The sequence below is a fragment of the Protopterus annectens genome, chromosome 9.part0, assembly GCF_019279795.1.
Source record: "Protopterus annectens isolate FY-2018-M chromosome 9.part0, PAN1.0, whole genome shotgun sequence".
NCBI classification, from domain to species: domain Eukaryota; kingdom Metazoa; phylum Chordata; order Ceratodontiformes; family Protopteridae; genus Protopterus; species Protopterus annectens.
Window position 1 is genome coordinate 875,213,331 of NC_056743.1, and position 20,168 is coordinate 875,233,498.

Sequence of the window (20,168 nt, forward strand, 5' to 3'; positions counted from 1 at the left end):
AACAGTACTATAGCCAATGATAGGAGCAAAGGTAAAACCCAAAACAGTACAAAAACAAAGTTAGTGTATAATAGTCAGGATTGAAACCAGTTGTAGAGTAGTAATTAGTTATACAAGCATGGAATTTTGGGCTAATGTGGTGGAGGACAGGTACTATTTCAATGATGATGAGAGTAATTATAGGCTAGGGTGCTAGTGGATAAATGAAAGAAACAACAAGAGAAATAATAGTCTTGCATTTCAAAACTCCTGTAAAGCAACAGCTAGGAGTTAGGGAATAACCAGGAGCAGAAAATAATACCCAGCAGAAAGGCAAGTAGCGTTTCAAAGCTAGAATGAGCTTCGAAATGTCCTACGGCTAATATAACTTCCAGTGGGACAGATTGGGATTTCTTTAGATGTAGCATTTCTAACAGAGCTGGGTCAGACATGGCTTTGTAAGTCAAGCAGAGATCGCTTCTAAGTAGGTGATATGAGACAGGGAAAAGTTGGGAGTTTTTTTGAGTCTGTCCATACAGGACAGGTGTTTAAGGCCTTGGATCCTCTTTGTGAGGTACTTTTGCGGCCTCTCCAGTTGTTCAGGTGTCTAGTGAGGTACATGCCAAATGGGGCATTGTACTTGATGATTGACCTAATGAGGGAAGAGTAGAGGGAGACAATGACCTCCTTCTTTCTGGATGTAAAACCCTTAGTAATGAGATGTGCCACACAGAAGGACTTTCTGACCACAGTGGCAATGTGGTGATCAAAAGAGAGGTTGCTGTCAACCTGTGTTTCCAGATCTCTCATAACGCCTTCTGTGTTCAGTGGATTACCATCGATGTGGTAATTCATGGGAACTGGGTTTTCCCAAAGGGGATGACGACACATCTTTTGGCATTGAGCTTAAGGCCATGGTTCTGACACCAGTCGTTGGTCTCAGTGAGGCCATTCTGTAGGATGTTAACATCACTTGAGGAGTTAATAACAGCTCCCAATTTGCAATTGTCTGCGAACTATGTCAGCCAGAATGCCTTCGTGTTGACTTGGACTTCAGAGAAGTAGATACCAAACAGGTGAGGACCCAGGACCAAACCCTGTGGGACTCCACTTGTGACTAGGCGGCAGTTTGACTTGGAGTCAACTACTTTTACACTGTGGGTTCTATCTGTGAGCCAGTTTGCAACCCACCTAGTGATATAGGGGTTGATGCCTAGCTTTAGTGAATTTTTCTATGATTCCTGTGTGGGGAATGGTATCAAAGGCCTTGGCTAGATCAAGGCAGGCTGTATGAATCACCTTTCCTTCATCCATAGCTCTGGTGACTGACTCAAAGAAGTTGACCAAGTTGAGCAGGCATGATCTACCCTTCACAAAACCAAACTGTGCGGGATCCAGAGTTTGGAGATTCCCTATATCCTTGTTTATTAGGTCCCATGACGATGCGTTCCATAGCTTTGCATATCAGACTCATCAGGCTAATGGGGCGATAGTTCCCAGGGTCTGTAGTCGCTCCTCCTTTGTAGAGAGGAATGACTGTAGCAGTGCACCATTCGGTAGGGATAAAGTCGCAGGTGAGGCTGTGGTTGAACAGGGCACACAGGTGAGGTGCCAGTTCACTCTCTAGTTCATGTAGAACACAGCCAGGGATATTGTCAGGTCCCATAAAAGCTGTATTCTTGGCCTTGGACAGTGCTGTTTTAACCTGTGCAACAGTAATACTGGGTGCCTGGCACTCTACTAGTATTGTGATTGGTCCTTTAGGGGGGTACAGTTAGCACTGAATCTGTCATCCAGTATATTGGCAATATCTGTTGGCTCAGAATAGGCAGTACCATTGTGCAGTAGCTCAGAGCAAATCTGGGTATTACTGTGGAGATTCTTTACATAACTATAGAAGGCCTTGTGGTTGTTTTTACTATCTGCTGCAATTCTGTTTTCATAGCTAGCTTTAGAGGATTTGATGAGGGACCTCAATTTTTGTTGAGGCTGATAAGGGGGTTTTTCCAGTCTTGGGACTTCACCTTATTACACATCAGTTTCCTCCTTCTGTTGTACAGTCTGTTGATGGCAGGGGACCACCAGAGTGGCTTCTTTTTTTTTTTTTTTTTTTTGGAGGAGAGTGTCTTGGTTCTACTGGGTATGGCGAGATCCATGCAATTGTGTACATGTTCGTACAGTGTACTGGTGTACGATTCGGTGGTCATGCAAATATTCTCCATTTGCATGGGTGCCATGAAGTTAGCCACCTCTGTTTTTAGGAGCCCAAAGTTAGCTTTGGAGAAGTTTTTCATGGTAGTTACCTTTGCGGGGGGGGGGGGGTTCCAAAGTGATTAGTTTGTGGTTGGATCTAACCGGGGAGGAGTTGACTATTGGTGTAGAGCAACAGTCACTCATGTTAGTAATGATCAGGTCAAGGATGCTGCTACTAAGAACGAGCTGATCCAGGGGATTGGAAGTAATGAATTCCAGGAAACGTTGGGCAAGTGTATTGGTACACAAGTAGTTTTCCCAGTTAATGGAGGAGGTAGTTGAAGTCGCCCAATATGAGAGTGTTAGGTTGGACCCTAATATTCTCCAGGGTGCTTAGGAATGTGGAGTGCGAGTCTTGGGACATGGTTGGGGACCTATAGCAGGCTACGACCTGAATTGCTGTCTTAACCAGTGTTAGCTGCACCTGAATTATTTCTGATGCTTTATGTTGGGCTATCACAGTCTGGAGGTGTGCACATCCTTTATGAATATGGAAACACCACCACCTTTAGAGCTTCAGTCCAAGTTCTAGGGCCGAAAAGTGTGGTATGAGTTATAGCCTTGGTAGTGCAGCGGTTCTTTCTGCTGCCTTGAACCAGGTCTCTGTTACAGCACAAATGTTGATGTTCTCCATTTTAAGGAGTGCTTCGAGCGAGTGCATTTTGAGATTTAGACTTCTAGCACTGAGCAGCATGACCCTCAGATTACATTTGTTTGTAGCTGTTACGGTGGTAATTTGGTCTTTGGAATACCACCTTAAAAAAGCACTATAGGGGTGGCAAGAGCCTTGGCCACTATCTGGAAGCCCAGGGGTGACAGATGCAGGCTATCTCTAGCAAAGCATCGAGTTCTGTCAATCATGTCATCCCAGGCAGACAGATACTGGATCCCCTTAGAATGACACCAGAAACTTAGCCAATTGTTGAAATCAATCATTTTCTGCTTGTATTGTGGTATCATTCTGGGTGATGGTAGGATGCTGCACAGGGCTAGGGTCATACCTGCCTGGGCTACATAATCCAAGAGCTCCTCCAGGTCTCTTTTCATGTAGTCCAGGGAGGTACGTCTCAGGTCATTCACTCCCACATGTACAATGACAGAATCATATTTGTGCATGTTATTGAGGGACTTGTGTGCGTGCGTTATGTGGCGGATCCTGGCACCTGACAGGAAGCTGACTGTTACTTTCTCCTTATTCAACCTAGTGAGTGGTACCTCAGTGTGCCTCACTATCGAGTCACCTATGACTAGTTTGTTGGGTATGCTGTTTTGCCTTAGGGGTTTTGGTTGAGTGGCACACTGTTTAGGAGAGTTATGTATCTCGTGATTAGTGTTGTGGTCTGGTGGTCGAATGCGTTTCTGCCTTGGAGGTTTCTGGTGTTTGGGTAGATTTTTATTGAGAGCCTCCATGAAGGTGGGTGTGTGATTTGTGTTTTTATGTGAAGGCAGTGCTGGTCTGTGTTCTGGAGGGCTGTGTGTTCCATGTGGTGTGGTGCAAGTGTTGACCTTCTCCTCTTGACCAGCTATTCCGGTCTTGGCTGGAGAGTGCGTGGCTTCCAATTTGGATATACAAGTGCATCTCTCGCAAGTCTGAGTGTTGGGAGGTAAGAGGAGAGGGTTGTTGGTGTACATGAGGCAGTTGCTACATTGCCTCAGGATGCCCAAGTTCACCAGGTTAATAGGAGAAAGCATAGGGAACTGACCTTTAGACATGCCTGGAGGGGTGGGCATTAATAAGTACTGGAGCTGTTTCCTTGTAGAATGTTTAGTGCTGGTAGCACTTTTGTGTGCTACAATAACTGCTACCAGAAGTCTGGTAAAGTGCTAGACTAATAAGCTAATAAAAGTGCAGGAGAGGAGAGAACTAGCAGATCTAAGAGAAAAATTGAAGAGCAGACTTTGGCACCGCTCAGAAGCTTACACAGTGTTTTATTGTGAGCAGGAGCTTAGAAATGCCCACAGGCTCTAATTACACCCCTCGCAGAGAAGCTAGTAGCGTTTAAAACGCTAGAGTGGAGCATAAGCTCAAATTACACCCCTTACAGAAGCTAGAAGCGTTTAAATGCAAGTAGGAGCTTAGAAATGCCCACAGGCTCTAGTTACACCCCTCCAGAAGCTGGTAGCATTTTAAAAACACAGTAGGAGCTTAGATATATCCGTGAATTAAAAATAGCATCTAGCGGAGCATTCAATAGTGAGTCAGCACTAGGGGAGCTTTACAAATGTCCTGGAACAATTATAATATAAAGCGGAGAAACAATAGGGCTTCTATGCCGAGATGTGTATAAGGCAGAGAAATTCTAGGAACCAGTAAGTAGATCGCACTAATTACTAAGAGCTACTGCCAGTCTGCAAACTAACTGTAGCACTAAAGTTTAGTTTCATGTGTCTGAGCCCTATATTCAAGCTTGATAGTGTTTACAGCAGTAGATTAAACCAAACAGTGTTTTTAACATGAAAATAATCAGCAGCACTAGCAACGAGTCATCTAGCAAGTGTTCAGCAGGAGCAGTAAACTGTAATGTTGGGTATACTCTTTAGGTACATCTTAAATCAGAAAAAAACATTTTAACAACACATTTAAAAATAGCTCCAATTCAGCCATGAGAACAACAACACTGCATAGGAAAAAATAAAATACAAGATATGTTATGTAAAGCAGCATCATTAAATACGAACTAATTAACAGACAGACCTTACATACGTACATACATCTCAACTGCTTACTACAAAATGGAGGTCTAGCTTGCACATGCTCAGTAGTTATACACTTGTGCAAGCCCTTGGATAGCTTCTTAAAGGTATATACACAAATATTGATCTACACATGTTGTTGTGTCTTTCGGCTTTTCCCGGTTAGGGGTCACCACAGCGGAACTCCGGTCCGCTAATGATTGGCAGTTGATTTTTATGTGCTGAGTTGCCAGCCCTAACACACAACCTTCAACGAAGGCACGCCCATTCACATATGTCTCCACGCAGAAGACGCTCTAGCTGAGAGTCGAACCGGTCAGCGTCTTACTGTGAGGCGACAACGCTACCGCAGCACCACCACCGCGGATAAATATTGATCTACATATACATTAATAATAAAACAATCAGACTTTTAAAGGGGTGTGAAGGTCCTTTACCTTTAGTATCAGGCCTCTCAACATCCCTGTTGACACATGAAACATTAAATGGCCTGTTTTATGACACTCCTTAAAAGTTCTCTAACTCCAAGTATCTAAATTCAAACTGGAAGTGGAAGCTAGACATGATTAAATCAATATGTGTGGCTTTTTTGTCTCCTGTGTGATAAAGTATTACCTCTATATAGATTTATTTTTGGATGAAGATACTCAGCCCAGATGACTCTCAATAAACCATGCAGCTGTTATCTCTGTGAGTTGGGCATAGCTGCAGTCTTGTAGCACTACCACACTCAAATCAATAGTGTCACAGGTCCAGATCTCAGGAAAATTTATTAAGTCCACTTTGGAAATATTTAATTCAATATCGGTTCTAAATCATGACTACAGGCAATATCTTCTGCAGGAGTGGTAAAGGCTTTTTGTATAGGAGGAAAGATGAAGCTTCCTGAAGAGGCGGTCTGATTGGAGTCCTGAAAGCAATAACACATACATCAACAGACACTGAGAAAAATTACAGAAAATTTTACTTTTATCAATTCAGTCCCTCTGGCTTGCTTGCTCATTCTTTTTTAAGGTGTGGTTCCGATAATCAAATAAGAGCAAACTCTTACTGCCTAGGTAACTGGGTAAGCTGCAAGCTTGCATAGACTCAGCAGTCGTATGTCCACCGGATCAATGATAGATCAGAAGGGCAGATATGAATACAGACTGACATTTGCCAAACATACTTTTTTTTTCAGATACATAATGAAGACAGTGCTAAATTAGGAGCCTCAATTGTGTGGAAATTAACCTTATAAATATGTGTGTGTGTGTGTGTGTGTGTGTGTGTGTGTACTGCATAAGCTATGACTGAAAAGAAAAACAACAAACATCTAAAGGGTGAACACAGCCTTAATATAATTAAGAGTGAGTGCAAAAATAAATGAACCACAGTGACCAAAGCAAATAACAACCCAAACAAAAAAACAATATAACAAAAAATAAAGAACATCAAAGGATGAGGAGTGCTCAAATAAAGAATTTGCAAAAGACCAAAACAAGCAAGCAATCCCAACATACAGCATAAACTAAAAAAAAAAAAGTGTTTATGTAGGGGGTGCAAGCCCACCGTCAATTTCCATGTGTGGGGATGCAAGACCCCACATCCCCATACTTAAATTTACCAATGACACAGTTGCACCAACTCAAAGAAGGGAGGACTCTTCCTTAAAAAAAGAATATGTGTCAGTACACAATGAAAACTGCACCAGCAATGATACTGTACAAAAACAGAATTCAGTATAACATCCCAGTCTAAAAATAAAACAAACCCCACAAAACAGCAACACATTACTATTAACCCTGCTATAAAGCACATCCTGCACAAAAAAATCACATTGGCATTATTGTCTATTGCACACACTGGCTATGATGTTATTTACACTCACTCAAATTTTACACCAACAAAGCCACTCAACTTTCTTTGCCATTCACAATGTAGAGGAATATACACATTCTCATACAGACCTAGACTGTGTAAACTAAAGACAATTACAACATGACTATAGAAATAACATGTTACACTTCAATACCAGTCCAAAACACATAACTGGAATAAACCAAATAGATTTCAGACTGACTATTACATAGGTTCATAGGCAAGGACTAGGCTAGCTGCCCTTACAGGTCATTTTAAGCCTAGCCACTTTCCCTTTTTATGCTTGAAATAACCTATCCCTTTTGGTTAGAGATTGGCCTTACCCATCCCATGGTGAATAATTATATATTGTCCTAATGAGAATAACTCAGACCATTCCATAGATAATCTGAAGGGACCCGTGTATGGGTAAAGCATTTAGGAGCTACCTCTGTACAGTAGTACAGGGGGCAGTCAAAATTTCTGTTTCCATCCACAGATCTAACTTGCACTTGAAAATGGACAGGGATGAATTATGTTAGTCTGCTCCATAGCAGCAGTGTCCTCTGTAAGATATACCTGTCCCTCCAAACCATTCTGTTGATGTTGCAGAAGAGGTTTAGATACCTAAACCAAGTATTTCTGATGTCATTTAATTTACTGATGTCCACATAGGTTCCCAAATCCTGAACAAATGGGTCAACACTTAGGGACATATTGTCAATGTGGTAGTTTCAAAGGCGTACCAATCATGTCTGAGAACAACTAAGACCAGTGAGAATTCAGGACTTAACCTGCTCTTCTCTCACTTCATATTGCAATTCCTGTTCTTATTATACTAACTACCTTTAATTTCTCTATAAACTGGCTAAACTTTCTCAAAATATTAAATCATTGTTCTATAGGTTGCATCTATTCTTAACCAATGTTTTCACATTATGCCTAATTTGGTATAATTATTTAACTGTAGGTTTGTGTCTTTCGGCTTTTCCCGGTTAGGGGTCACCACAGCGGAACTCCAGTCCGCTAATGATTGGTAGTTGATTTTTACGTACCGGCTTGCCAGGCCTGGCGCACAACCTTCAACGAAGGTACGCCCATTCATGCATGTTTCCATGCAGAAGACGCTCTAGCTGAGAATCGAACCGGACAGCGTCTTACTATGAGGCGACAACGCTACCGCAGCACCACCACCGCAGCTGTTAATTATTTAACTGTAGGTGTTTTGTATAATTTTTAAAGATTGTAAAATTATTGTTCTTAAAATGTTTTTTAATACTGTGGAGCTTTTCTCCGCAGGCCTCCTCTGAAAATAGGATCCTACCCAGTCAGACTTTCCTGGTAATCAAATGGCAATAAATAAATTAAAAAAAAAAAACAACAAAAACTAGTGGAAACCATTGTGGAAATGTCCAGAGACAACTTGTGAAAGGCAGGCCAGTCAAATAAGAGAACATAAAGCTTACTACCAAAGGAAAAATAATCAAGTGAGCTAAATAAAGAGTCAGGAAAGTAATTGTTACAAGAAAATGGAAATAGACAGATTTAGGGGACATTACGATGACTAGGCCTAGGACAAGCAAGGGGTACAGGGACAGTATACAACCCAGGTAAAAACACAAGAAAAAAGCTTTGCTAGACCTTTGCCTTTCAGTCTTGGGTTTTGATTGGTCCTACTTGTTCTTGGGCTTCCACCATATACAACTTACTTTACTAGAAAAAGAACTGAGAGAGAGAGCAAGATGACAAATCACACACAACGGTATAACTCGCAAATAAAATATACCAACTAATATAGGACGGGCAATAAAATATCCAACAAATTCCTACAAGAAAACAGAGCATTTCATAAAGTGGGTTACCAGATAAGGTAGGAAAGATAAGGTGTCCAAACAAACAGTGAAATGGAGAAAGGCCGATTTTCTACAGAGCAAGGATGTGAAGTATCTTTTCTACGTATTGCAGGACCTATTCAGACATGGGGGCCAGCAGCTATGGTTCCATCAGCCTCTTTGTTAATCCAGCCCTGAGTAAAGACCTCCTCACCCCCCCCAAAAAAAATATTGCTGAGTAATTTATATAATCTGATGCATATTCAGTGCATTATGCATTGTTTTCAGCTAGACATGCAACTCATTGGAATGGTTACTATACAACAGTCTCTTAAACCTAAAGCTGTTCTGAAGACCAATTACCCCAGAGAAACCAAATTCCCCTTATGTTGGTTTCAGAACTGTAATGTTAAAGATGTAAATAACTCAAGTCACATAAGAATAAAGTACCACATAACTTGATTATTTTACTGAAATTCTAAAACTTAATTTTATTAAAAAAGGCTTATATTTTACATGATAAAAATGTCAGCAAGTTGTCGAATTTCAGGACTGCAGTTTGAATTTACTGAAGCAGCAGAGTAAACTTGTGGAATTTCCCACCAAAAGGCAAAAGCCCTGTCCCCCTGTCTCTAAGAAAGGGCTGGAGGTTCCTGACTGGAAAGTGACAAGTGTTACAGTGCTCTGCTACTGTCCCCATGGCTGTGCAGCACAGTTTCCAATAGCTAAATCCCTAGTTCCATCATTCTAGGCCACATGTCATACTGATGTAATTTTTCAGACATGCCCCAGTTGTGATGCAAGTCCTCTGACTATAGGTTCCTAGCATGTAATAGACCAGTTAAGTCTTTTGAAACCTTGCTATTGCAGTCTCACTACTACAAGTAATTAGTTATTCTCCCTATCTTGCCAAAAGGAATAGTTCACAGCCATGCTGTCACATTTTGGATAATCTAAAAAGATGGTACTCTAAATGGCAACCCTTCCAAGATTTCAGTTCTCTGCCTTATACTCCTTAAGTACCAGGATTGGCTTCAGTACCCCATAAATACAAACAGAAAAAAATGGCTATCAAAAATGCAAGAATAAATGACTGGTAGGGATATGGGGATTAATTAGAGTTAATATGAATTAGATGTGATAGAAAATGTCAGAAAATTTTGCATATGGCCTATACTGAGTGGAAAACTGGGACTGACACAGCTTCCAGTGGCTTTATATGAAGAGTAAATCTCAAAAAACATCTGACAGATGGCCCATGTGCCCATAGTACTTAACCTTCACATAGTTACTTGTGGGTAAATGATTTCAGCCAATCTGACACAGATTTTAAGGAGGATGACAAAAGCAGAGTTGTGCAAATAAAACTTACAATAACTGTTAATGCTTGAATAAAACACTGTGGCAGTACCCTTAGCTGTATGTGATATATCCTACCAAGGATATAACAGCCAACTAGTCTTCCAAAGCGTTGGACCACTTCCCACAGCCTCCCAGGCTACTGATGATATGAGCTCCTAAGGGAGAAAACCAGCAGCCAGGACTCCAAAACCTTTAGGACTTTCTAACCAACAGAAAGAAAGGGAGGCTACAGTCTGGATACACCAGCTAAATGCTAGGTAAAACAAAACATCCTGGCAATACACAAATAAAAATAAGGGGGTGGAGGTAGGAAGGGAGCGGCTACTGCAGTAATGATTTATTAGAGTATTTACTGCTATTGGAAGTTTACTTACACCGCTGTATTATGTTCATTCATTAAATCCCCGACGCATTAGCCTTAGCTGCATGGTTAGATTGACAAAGCTAAAAAGCCTCAGAGAAAGAAACATGAGTGTCCAGGAGCCCCTGGAGAAAGGTCCTAGCAAAGCCCGTTCTGGATCTGGAAAAAGAATCCAGTTTGTAGAACTCTGAAAAGTATACACAGAGGCTCAAGTAGCCGTCTCTAGTAAGCTTCTAGAGTTCACCCCTTTTCAAAAAAGCCATGAAAGAAACCAAGTCCCTGCCTTGACCCTACCTGGAAGCTTTCTGTTATGATGGAAATAACAAACAGAAATGGAAACAGACAACCAAATGGAAATAATCTGAGCTGATATGGGCTGCCCTTTATCTAGCCGTCATAGGAAAAAAACAGCTATGCAGCTTTCCAGAAGGATTCGATTTTGTCAAAAAAATACCAGAGTGATAAGCAGAGCATGAATAATCCTTCCTTCCTTCCTCATTCAAGATTCTTGAAGGAAGAGAGGGAGATAGATGGCTTCACTCATAGTGAACTCTGAAACTATCTTAGGTATAACTGAAGGATTTCTTCTGAGGGAACCCTATCTATATGGAATACCAAATAGGGCTGACTGATAATGATCTTTAGCAGCACACATATTATTCTTCAAAATGTCAGAAATAAACATTGTTACCCAATAAATGAACCTTAGATCAGCTTGAAGAGATGGTTCAAAAGGAGAAACCAAAAGTTTTAACAAAACACAGTTAAGATCTGCATAGGTGCCACCTGTTCTCTAGTGGACTTCATGGCTAAACCCCTTTCAAGATAAACTTAACTGTGGTGAAAAGGGTTGATCCATAGGCAAACGTGCTGTAATGGCCAAGAGAAAAACCTTGATAGAGGAAAAACAAAAGCCAAAGGACAACACTCAAAAATTCTAAAACTAGTGTTACAGGACCCTGAAATGGACCTGGTCCTTAGTGCAGTACCAAACAGAACATTTTAATCATTTACCAATACAGAATTTCCTAGCAGCAGGTAACTCTACCTCACCTGCTGCATTTCCTCAGAAAAAAACCTGCCTAAAAGGTATTAAAAATGAAATCATCCAGGCAGACAGTTGTAGTTTCGTGGTGGGAAAAAAAGTTATGTACTCACCATACTGTTACATCTGTGTTGTCCATTTCCATTCTTCCTAAACTGTAGGGCTCAGATCTGACCCTCGGATCCAACTCAGCCACTTTTTCCAGTACGTGGAACACTGAAATTGTCAAGCTCCTCCCTTACTCATAATGCCCCGGACACCCAACACACCTCAGATCTTGTCTGCTGCTCCTTAAGCCTGTAAGCCTAATGCAAAGAGAGAACAGCATCTGGAGCTGAAATAAAGGAACACTGGTTTCTTCAGCATCTTGATATCCTTCCAAAAGTCAAATTTGGATAGGGTTGGAGGAAGGGAGGTTGAGGAAGAATGAACATGGACAACACAGATGGAACAGTATAGTAAGTACATAACTTTTTTATCTAATATCATTTTCATTCATTCCTCAACTGTTGGGACATAGTCTCCAGCTACCTATATCCCGGAAGGACTCTAAGTCTAAGGAAGGATATTCCTGAGCAACAATGAGCCAAAGGCTGCTCTTCCACTAGAGACCAGATCCAATTTTTAATGAGCAATAAAGGTATGAGGATTACCCCAAGTTACAGCTGCACAAATATCCCCCAATGAAGATCTAGATAAAAATGCTGAAGAAGCTACCACAGACGTGGTGGAATGAGCTTTTGATGGTTTTGGTAAAGACATACCCGATGTTTTGTACTGCAATCAGCTAACCATTCAGCCACAGTCACTTTAGAAACTGGTTTGCCTAATTTTGATTCCAAAAAAGAAACAAATAACTGTCCCGATTTCCTCAAATTTCCGGTTCTATGTAGAGAAAACCATAATTGTCGATGAACTTGCAAAAGATCTAACATATACTCTCTTTTGTTGGAAAATTTTGGAAAGAAAACTGGAAGGTTGATAACCTGATTAATGCTGGATTCTGACACCACCTTATGAAGAAAGGAGGGGTTGGTTTGTAAAAATACCCTATCCTTATGAAAAATCAAATAAGGACGCATGGAAGACAGGGCCTGAAGTTCTCAAACTCTTCTAGAACAGGTAAATGCCACTAAAAATATAATTTTTCATGTCAAATATTTTATTTCACACTTAGCTGATGGCTCAAATGGAGACTGTGTCAATCACTGTAAAACAATATTTAAATCTCGTGGAGGGGTGTGGTCTTTAATGGGGGGGTGTCTAAGAAGAAAAGTTCCTCTTAGAAAGGCTTTACAAAGTTTGGAAGAAGCTAAAGATGAATTATTTATTCCTACATGATAATTGTACTTTTACAGTAAAAGAGCTAACCCCTTCATTGAAAATTGTAGCTAAAATTTCAAAAACTTTAGGAACCAGTGCTGAAAATGGATCAGTGTCTTTTTGCTGCACCCAGAAAACAAATCTTTTCCATTTACTTTTGTAAATTTTTCAAATGGAAGCTTTATGGGAGGATAACAGAATGTGATGGACAGGGGATGAGAGCCTGGCCTGTCTAACGATCAATGGAAGTGGAGAAACCATGCAACCAACTTTAGGACTGGAATGTTTGGACGTATCCTGTCTGTTAGGTGAGACAGAAGGTCTGAAATTGGAACCAGAATCCATTTGGGGGCAAAGCAAGGGAAAACAAATCTGTTGAGGCCAATAAGGAGCAATGAGGATAACCGTGCTCTTCAATCAAAATGCTTTCTGGAGAAATTTGGGGATTAGAGGTAATAGGGGATAGACATAAAGGAGACTGGGGGCCAATCGTGAAGCAGAGTGTCCCTTGGTGACTCCCCCGGCGGGGGATCAGGGCAAAGAACCCGCTGCACTTGTTGTTGAGGTAAGATGCAATGAGATTACAGCATGGTTGTCCGCATCGGAGGAAAATCCTTTCTGCAACCTTCATATTGAGGGATCATTCATGAGGCATTAGAATGCACCTGCTTAACTTGTCTGCAATCACACTGGATTTCCCCGGAATGTGCATTGCTATCAGAAACTGATTGGATGAGATCACCTACTGCCACATTCTCGTGGCTTCTCGACACAGGGAGTAAGACTTTGTTTCCCCTTTCTTTGTTGATGTACCAGACCACCGACATATTGTTCATCTGAACTGCAATAGTCCCAGAGAGAAGAGTATCTTGGAAGGCCCACAATGCTAGTAGCACAGCTCTCATTTCCACAAAAGTGATATATATTGGCCTGTTCAAAGGACCATGTGCCTTGGACTGTCTTTCCCATGAAATGCCTCCCTCTCCCCACCAGTTCTGGGAAGCATCTATGGTTACTATGCCCTTGGGCTGCAGGAAAACAAAGGGACAACCTTCTATTATCTGACTGGAGTAAATCCACCATTAGGAGGCAATTTTCTGCAAGCCCATATTATCTTGATCTAGTCAGATAAGGGTTGATGAATAATGAACCGTTCAGTTGCTCTGGTCCACTGAAGGATTCTCATGTGGTATTTCTCTAATGGCAACTAAACTATTGCAGCAGACACTGATCCCAATGCTTGAAGGATCAATCCAGCTGAAAGAGAAGAACTTTGAATGATACTTTAATCTGAACTCAAATGGTCTGAATCATTGATAAAGAGAGAGAGGCTACCATAGATGCCATACTGAACAAGGCTCTGATGAACACCAATAATTTAGTTTGTTTGAGTTGAGATTTCTTGTGATTGATGGTAATTCCCAGATGAGAGCATAACTGGAGTAGATAATCTTGTGCTTTGATCAGATGATGCCTAGTCAAAGTGGTTATGAGCCAGTCATCCAAATACAGAAACACCAGGAATCCCTTTAGCCTCAGGTGAGCTGTTACTACTGCCATACACTTGGTGAACACCCTGAGGCTGTGGTCAGACCAAAGGGCAGAGCTCTGAATTGATAATGACTGGCTTCCAGCTGGAAGCATTGGTATCTCCTGGATCATCTGTTCATTTTGATATGCTACTATGCATCCTGAAGATCTACTGAGCATGTCCAGTCATCCTTGAGCAGAAAATGCAGAATGGACTGAATCATGACCATCTGGAACGTGGTGTACTGAACTGACTTCTTCAGATTGCTGAGATCCAAAACTGGTCTCCAGTCCCGTTTTCTTTGGCAATAAAAAGAATCGTGAGTAAATCCTGGACTCTCTCTGGTCTGGGGGGACTTCTTGGATGACGTTTTTTTTCTAGCAGCGTGTTTATTTCTAGTGCTGCTGCTTCCCTCTAATTGGGTGGAACATCAGGGAATTTGTTTATTATGAAAGGGGGTGGCGGAGAAAAGAGTATTATATAATCTCTAGAAATAATCCTCTGCCAATGAATCTTTTGTAATTTCTAGCCAGGCTCTCTGGTGTAGGGATAAATTACCCCCAACTGCCTCCAGAGATGGACAGTCGGGCCTCCTTTCAGGAGCACTGGTAGAATCTGTCAGAGAAGGTCTCTAGATCCTTGATTCTGTGGACAACCTCTGCTACGTGGACGATGTCTTCCATTAGAATTTCCCCCTCTGCCCCTGGAGGAACTATCTCCACGCAGATCTTGGAAAGAACTCTAGGACTTTCTGAACCATATTTTTCACCCACCTTGTTGGTTCCTAGAAACGGTCCTTTCAGCGTTTGAAAAACATATACCCATAGCAGACAAGGTTTTACCATCCTGCTCACACTTGGTGTGTGTGCCTTTTACTCTGGGACCAAATAAGGAACTTCTGTCAAAGGGAGCACTGACAAAGGAAGAGTTGAAGGGGTCCGCAAAATCACACTACTGCATCCAGGCATGCCTCCAAATAGAAATGCCTGAACCTGCCGCCAATGAGGTACTTTCAGCTGCATTTGAGATAAGTCTTATGGACAAGTCTGAAATGGATTGTAGGGTAGCCAAATGTGAGGTAATACTGTTTTTTGCCTTGGAAGCAATGGTCCCAAACCGGGATTTGGTAAGTTCCTTAATCAAATCCCTCTGGAGTGTTGTGAAATGTGCTAAATAATTAAGTGACCAAAGGGCAAAAGTTGCTAAAGCATATATATGCTTCACAAATCTGTCCAGCACCCTAGACTCCATGTTAGGGGAGTGGACAGAGGAACTCTGTTCTGCGAGTTCCTTCTTCACGGTTGCCACTGTGACCATAGTATCATCTGCTACTCCCTTGCTCCAAAACCCTCTGGCCTTCGGTGGTGCCAAGATCATATCTGATCTATTGGGGATCAGCACAATGCTGTCAGGTTCCTTCCACACCCGTCAAGAGATCAAATCAATAAGCTCATTGGTGGGCAGAATGACCCAGGAGATAGATGGGCCAGCTTCAAAAGACACCAGGAATACTGACTCCTCTTGGGAAGAGTCGTCAGGAGACCAACCACCTCTTTACTTTACAAGTTCTAGAATGCCTCCAAATGAGACATTACCAAGTGGTAATCTTGGGGACCATTCCTCCTCATTAAAATCAGTATTATCTGTGACAGACTCTTACGGAGAATCTAAGTGTCTCCTCTTGCACTTTTTCTTTCTCTGAACTTTTTCTGTGGGATGCTCAAGAGAAGTGTCGGAAGAAATTAATATACCCTCTTGGGAATACTAGTGATTTATCTGGGCTGGCTGTCCCTGTGGCACAGGAAGTTGAGGCTCAAAATGCAGACATGAATGGGGTTGGGAAGTAGTAAAAAAATCCAAAGCCTGGAAATGTTGAGGTAAAATGCAGTGTTTATTCCAAACAGGAAAAAATCACAAACCTTTCAGGATCAACCATTCATCAGTGTGCAAAAAATAAATTAAATGCCTTAATTTAAATAGTAAATTCAAACCATAATAATAATCACAACAGTTGTATTATGCACTTCAGCTTAAAGACACCTATACAGGTAAAAAGTTACTGAAAGTCAGTATAGCCATAAAATAAATAAAACATTTAACTAAGACCCATCCACACAAGATGTTATTTCAAAGTTAACTGTCTTCTTTTTAAAATAGGTTTAATGCTTACTGCTGTATTTAAACCTGGAAAACAACCAGTTTCTAAAAGTATGATCCACGAGTATTCACATACTTCTAACTCATTATTAAGATCCCCCCTTTTTTTCATCTGTCTAATGTCAATCACTCTAAAGTTAAATGTATGTGTACTTCCTTTATCCCTCATATGCTTGCCTAAAGCATTAATTTTATTTATTTTATGGCTTGATGGTTGATCCTGAAAGCTTTGTGATTTTTTTTCCTGTTTGGAATAAACGCTGCATTTTTACCTCAGTGTTTCCAGGCTTTGGATTTTTTTACTACTGTTTTGCATTTTGTATCCTGCCTGGTTTACCTATGTGCTGTTCTTGTTTCTTTGGGGTTGGGAAGCCACAGCCAAGGAGCAGAGAGATGTCCTGACTATTGGAACAGAGAAAGCCTCCTCCACCACCACCTGGAAAGCAGAATGCCTCAGAGAGAAAGAAACCTACAGCTCCAAAAAGACATGCTTCTGGCCCATAGGCTCCCTTCGTCCCGAAGGCAGACTACCAGAGGAAGAAGTTGGAGCCGAGCTTCAAGGGGCAGAGATAACTCAAACAATTTCGGAGTTAACTCTACCACCCCAGACCCGGCGCCAACACGGCAGCTTCAAAAGTCATCTAGCTCCGAAGTGCTCAGAGACACCACCTGAGTAAAACATACTGTGATCTTTGGATACGATGCAGGCGACTCCTGAATCTTTGGATCTGATTGCTCCAAAACCAAAGGTCAGATCGGAGAAAGAACCAGTACTGTGGGGGTAGTACTAACAAAGGTCTCCAGACCCAATGGGGTTGGAGCAGAAAGAACTTTCATCTGAATTTGTGGAGAGAGGAATTTCCTCATCATCCTGTCCACATCAGCTTTGGTCTGACATCTGGAAGAATGAGTGGAAGATCCTGTCAATGGTGCTCTTGAATGAGGGTGCTTAGGAGACCCATCCAAGAAGGGAGAAGGCAGTTGAGAGGAAACCGGATCCAAGGTGGAGATCTGATCCGAGGACACTTTTCAAAATTAGCCTTTGGATCCGATCCAAAGGTTTCAAAACTTTTCAAGGGGGTTCTGAACCCAGAGCTGAAGGGGAGGACAGATCAGAGGAATGCTTTTTTGCATCTTTTTTATCTGATTTCTTGAGGGTTTCTTGGAGGTCTTAAAATTAATTTGTTTTTCCTGTCTATCAAAGCTATAGGAATAAAAGCTTTGAAGATGTCACAACTCGAGTCTAGATGCACAGGGCCTATTCAATAGACGCATTTAGTGTGTGCATCTGACAACAGTATTTTATGGCCGCAGGCCATACATTTTTTGAAAACCCGAAGGCTTCTCGGACATTTTAAATGTACCAATCTAACAAACACTATAATAGAACTAGAAGGCGGCTTAAAGAGGTAGTACTTTTTTCTTTCATTTTTTCATAAGTGAAAAAGGGGAAAGGGGTAAAGATTACCAATGATGGTACTAAACTAGTACAAGGAAACATAATACCAGCTATGGTAATACGATTTACACAAAGTGTAATAAAAAAGGGAGGACAGCAGTATAAAGAACAAAAATTATGTGAGAAAAGAAGCTCTAAGATATTTTTTTTTTTAAAAGGATTTTCACTCACAATAACTAGTTAGCTACCCAAGTGTTTGCAGTGACCATGTCTGTATGCCAAGTCAGCAAATGAGATATGAGGTATTTTAGGTGTCTGGGACATTATGGGTAAGACAGAAGTTTGAGAGTTTCTGCGTGCCACGAACTATTAAACGCGACAGAGTCGAATCCAAAATCCAATAGTTGAGGAATGAATGAAAATACCAACATATGATCATCAAATAAACCATGTCTTGTGTGAGAAGATCCTTTGTATGATGCATCTGTGGTAATTGCCCTTGTCCAATTCCTTAAGAAAGGACAACTGCCCGGGTGAGAAGCATACCTTTCAACCTCTTAGCTCAAGAAATCCGGACAAAGCCCAAAACAGTGATGTGACAAAGGCCTAAAGGTAGGGACTGAGTTTAAATAGTGCTCTTATACACTTAAAATGTTGTTAGAATAACAAGTTTTGTGTCACTGTGCATTTTCTGATGGATATTAAGTCTTAAACTCAAATGTCTGGCATTATTTACTGGTTTTAGACCTTTGTAACTTTACTGAAAACCACAAATTTTATGATGAAAAGACCAAAATATGCGGCAAAAAATCTGGACAGTTGAGAGATATGACCGGAAGGGGGACACCACAATTTTTTTGAGACTTCTGAATCTTTAGAATGACCTAGATATCAATGTAAAACACGTTAACACTAGCGGGACAGTACTGAAGGTTTCTGGCGAGTGGCGACAGATCGCTGCTGTTCCATAAGAAGCTTATGCCACCAGCGCCCAGGGCACCTATGGGAGGTGATCCAAGGCTTTGAAAGTCTGGCACATACAACTATGGCTACTGCAGCAGTGATTTAATGAATGAACAACTTTAAAAAAAATATTTCCTTTTAAATGTATTTAAGTATACTTGCCCGAGGCAAATAAAGGAATAAAAACCTAACATAAAGAAAAACTGTTTTATTCTCATCCTATTAAAGAAAAAAGATCTTGCCTCGGAAAATGTCTTAGCGCAAACATCCCTAATGCATGAATATTTCTGTTTAGTAGGACATTTTATCCCGTTGTATAAAATACGTATTACTGAAGGGTGAAGCCAACAGCTAAGAAACGTCACGACAGGCATTACAAGAGAAACTCGTTTCAAAATATAAATACACAACAAATGCATATCTACACAAAATAAACGCCATCACAATGAGAAATAACTTCTCACCCCTTGGATGCCACCAGGAAAACTGTAGGTGATGAGGATGGTACCGTATGCCTCATACCCTTGAAGGTGCCAGCTTGGCTTTTTAACTGTGCTCATAATGCCATTGATAGGCATATTGCCGACCAATGAGCCATACACTGTTCCACATACAGGGCACACAGGCTTGCACTCAAAGGCACGGCAGATACACTCCCGACAGAAACAGTGCCCACATGTTTCAAGGGTCTTCTTTTCACTAATATCCCCCATACAGATACAACACTCGGACTCGGTCAGATCTGAATCTGCAAACGGTTCCGTCCCCAGCAATAACGTTTTACCGATATCTTTCTTGCTTTCGAAAGCTCTATTCTGTTGTTCGTTCCACATGGTTACACTGTAAAAATAATATTTGTGAGAAACAATAACACCTAACAGAATTTCCACTTAATTCTTATTAAATTTAGCCTAGTCACTATGCGCAAAGCACTTCAGCAGGCGCTTCTTGAAAGTGGCAACTGAAAATGAATCAAAACCTAATATCGTTTGCTTTCGGTTTCCTTTCTTACGATTTCCACAAAGTATCCAACTTCTGAGCGAATTTCCCGCCACGAGCTGCCGTACTTGCCAAATTAATCTAAGAAGAAGCGCAATAAGATGACAGCTAAGTATATTTCGGGGACGTACTTCTCAACCTCAAAAAGCGCCAAAATAACCAGGAAAAAGCTCCTAAATGAGGGGCCGATTATAAATAGTATTGATAAGAAAGCTGAACGAATAACGGACTTCATTAAACATATGTTTTCTGAAGTTAAAAATGTGCGATGTTTAATGGCTGCACTTATTTGTCCAGTTTAAATATACATTATTCATATTTCATCAAAATCACACATTTTAGGTGGGACAAATCGAAATACTAAACTAGGATAAGTAACTTCCGTTAAAACCGGGAACAGATGATAGGAAATTGATGTTAGAGCACCTGCT

General features: G+C 41.1%; 1 protein-coding gene across 1 annotated transcript in view; it reads right to left on the reverse strand.

The window, feature by feature from the left end:
* LOC122811628 (probable E3 ubiquitin-protein ligase DTX3) overlaps positions 1–19,814 on the reverse strand; it is a 75,938-nt gene extending 56,124 nt beyond the window's left edge. Inside the window, exons 1-2 of the mRNA XM_044083603.1 lie at positions 19,718–19,814; positions 19,203–19,578 (exon numbers count right to left, since the gene is read on the reverse strand). Of these exons, the coding sequence (XP_043939538.1) occupies positions 19,203–19,571 (369 nt within the window). The 5' untranslated portion in view covers positions 19,572–19,578; positions 19,718–19,814. The remainder of the gene's footprint in view (positions 1–19,202; positions 19,579–19,717) is intronic.
* Between the last annotated feature and the right edge of the window lie 354 nt (positions 19,815–20,168).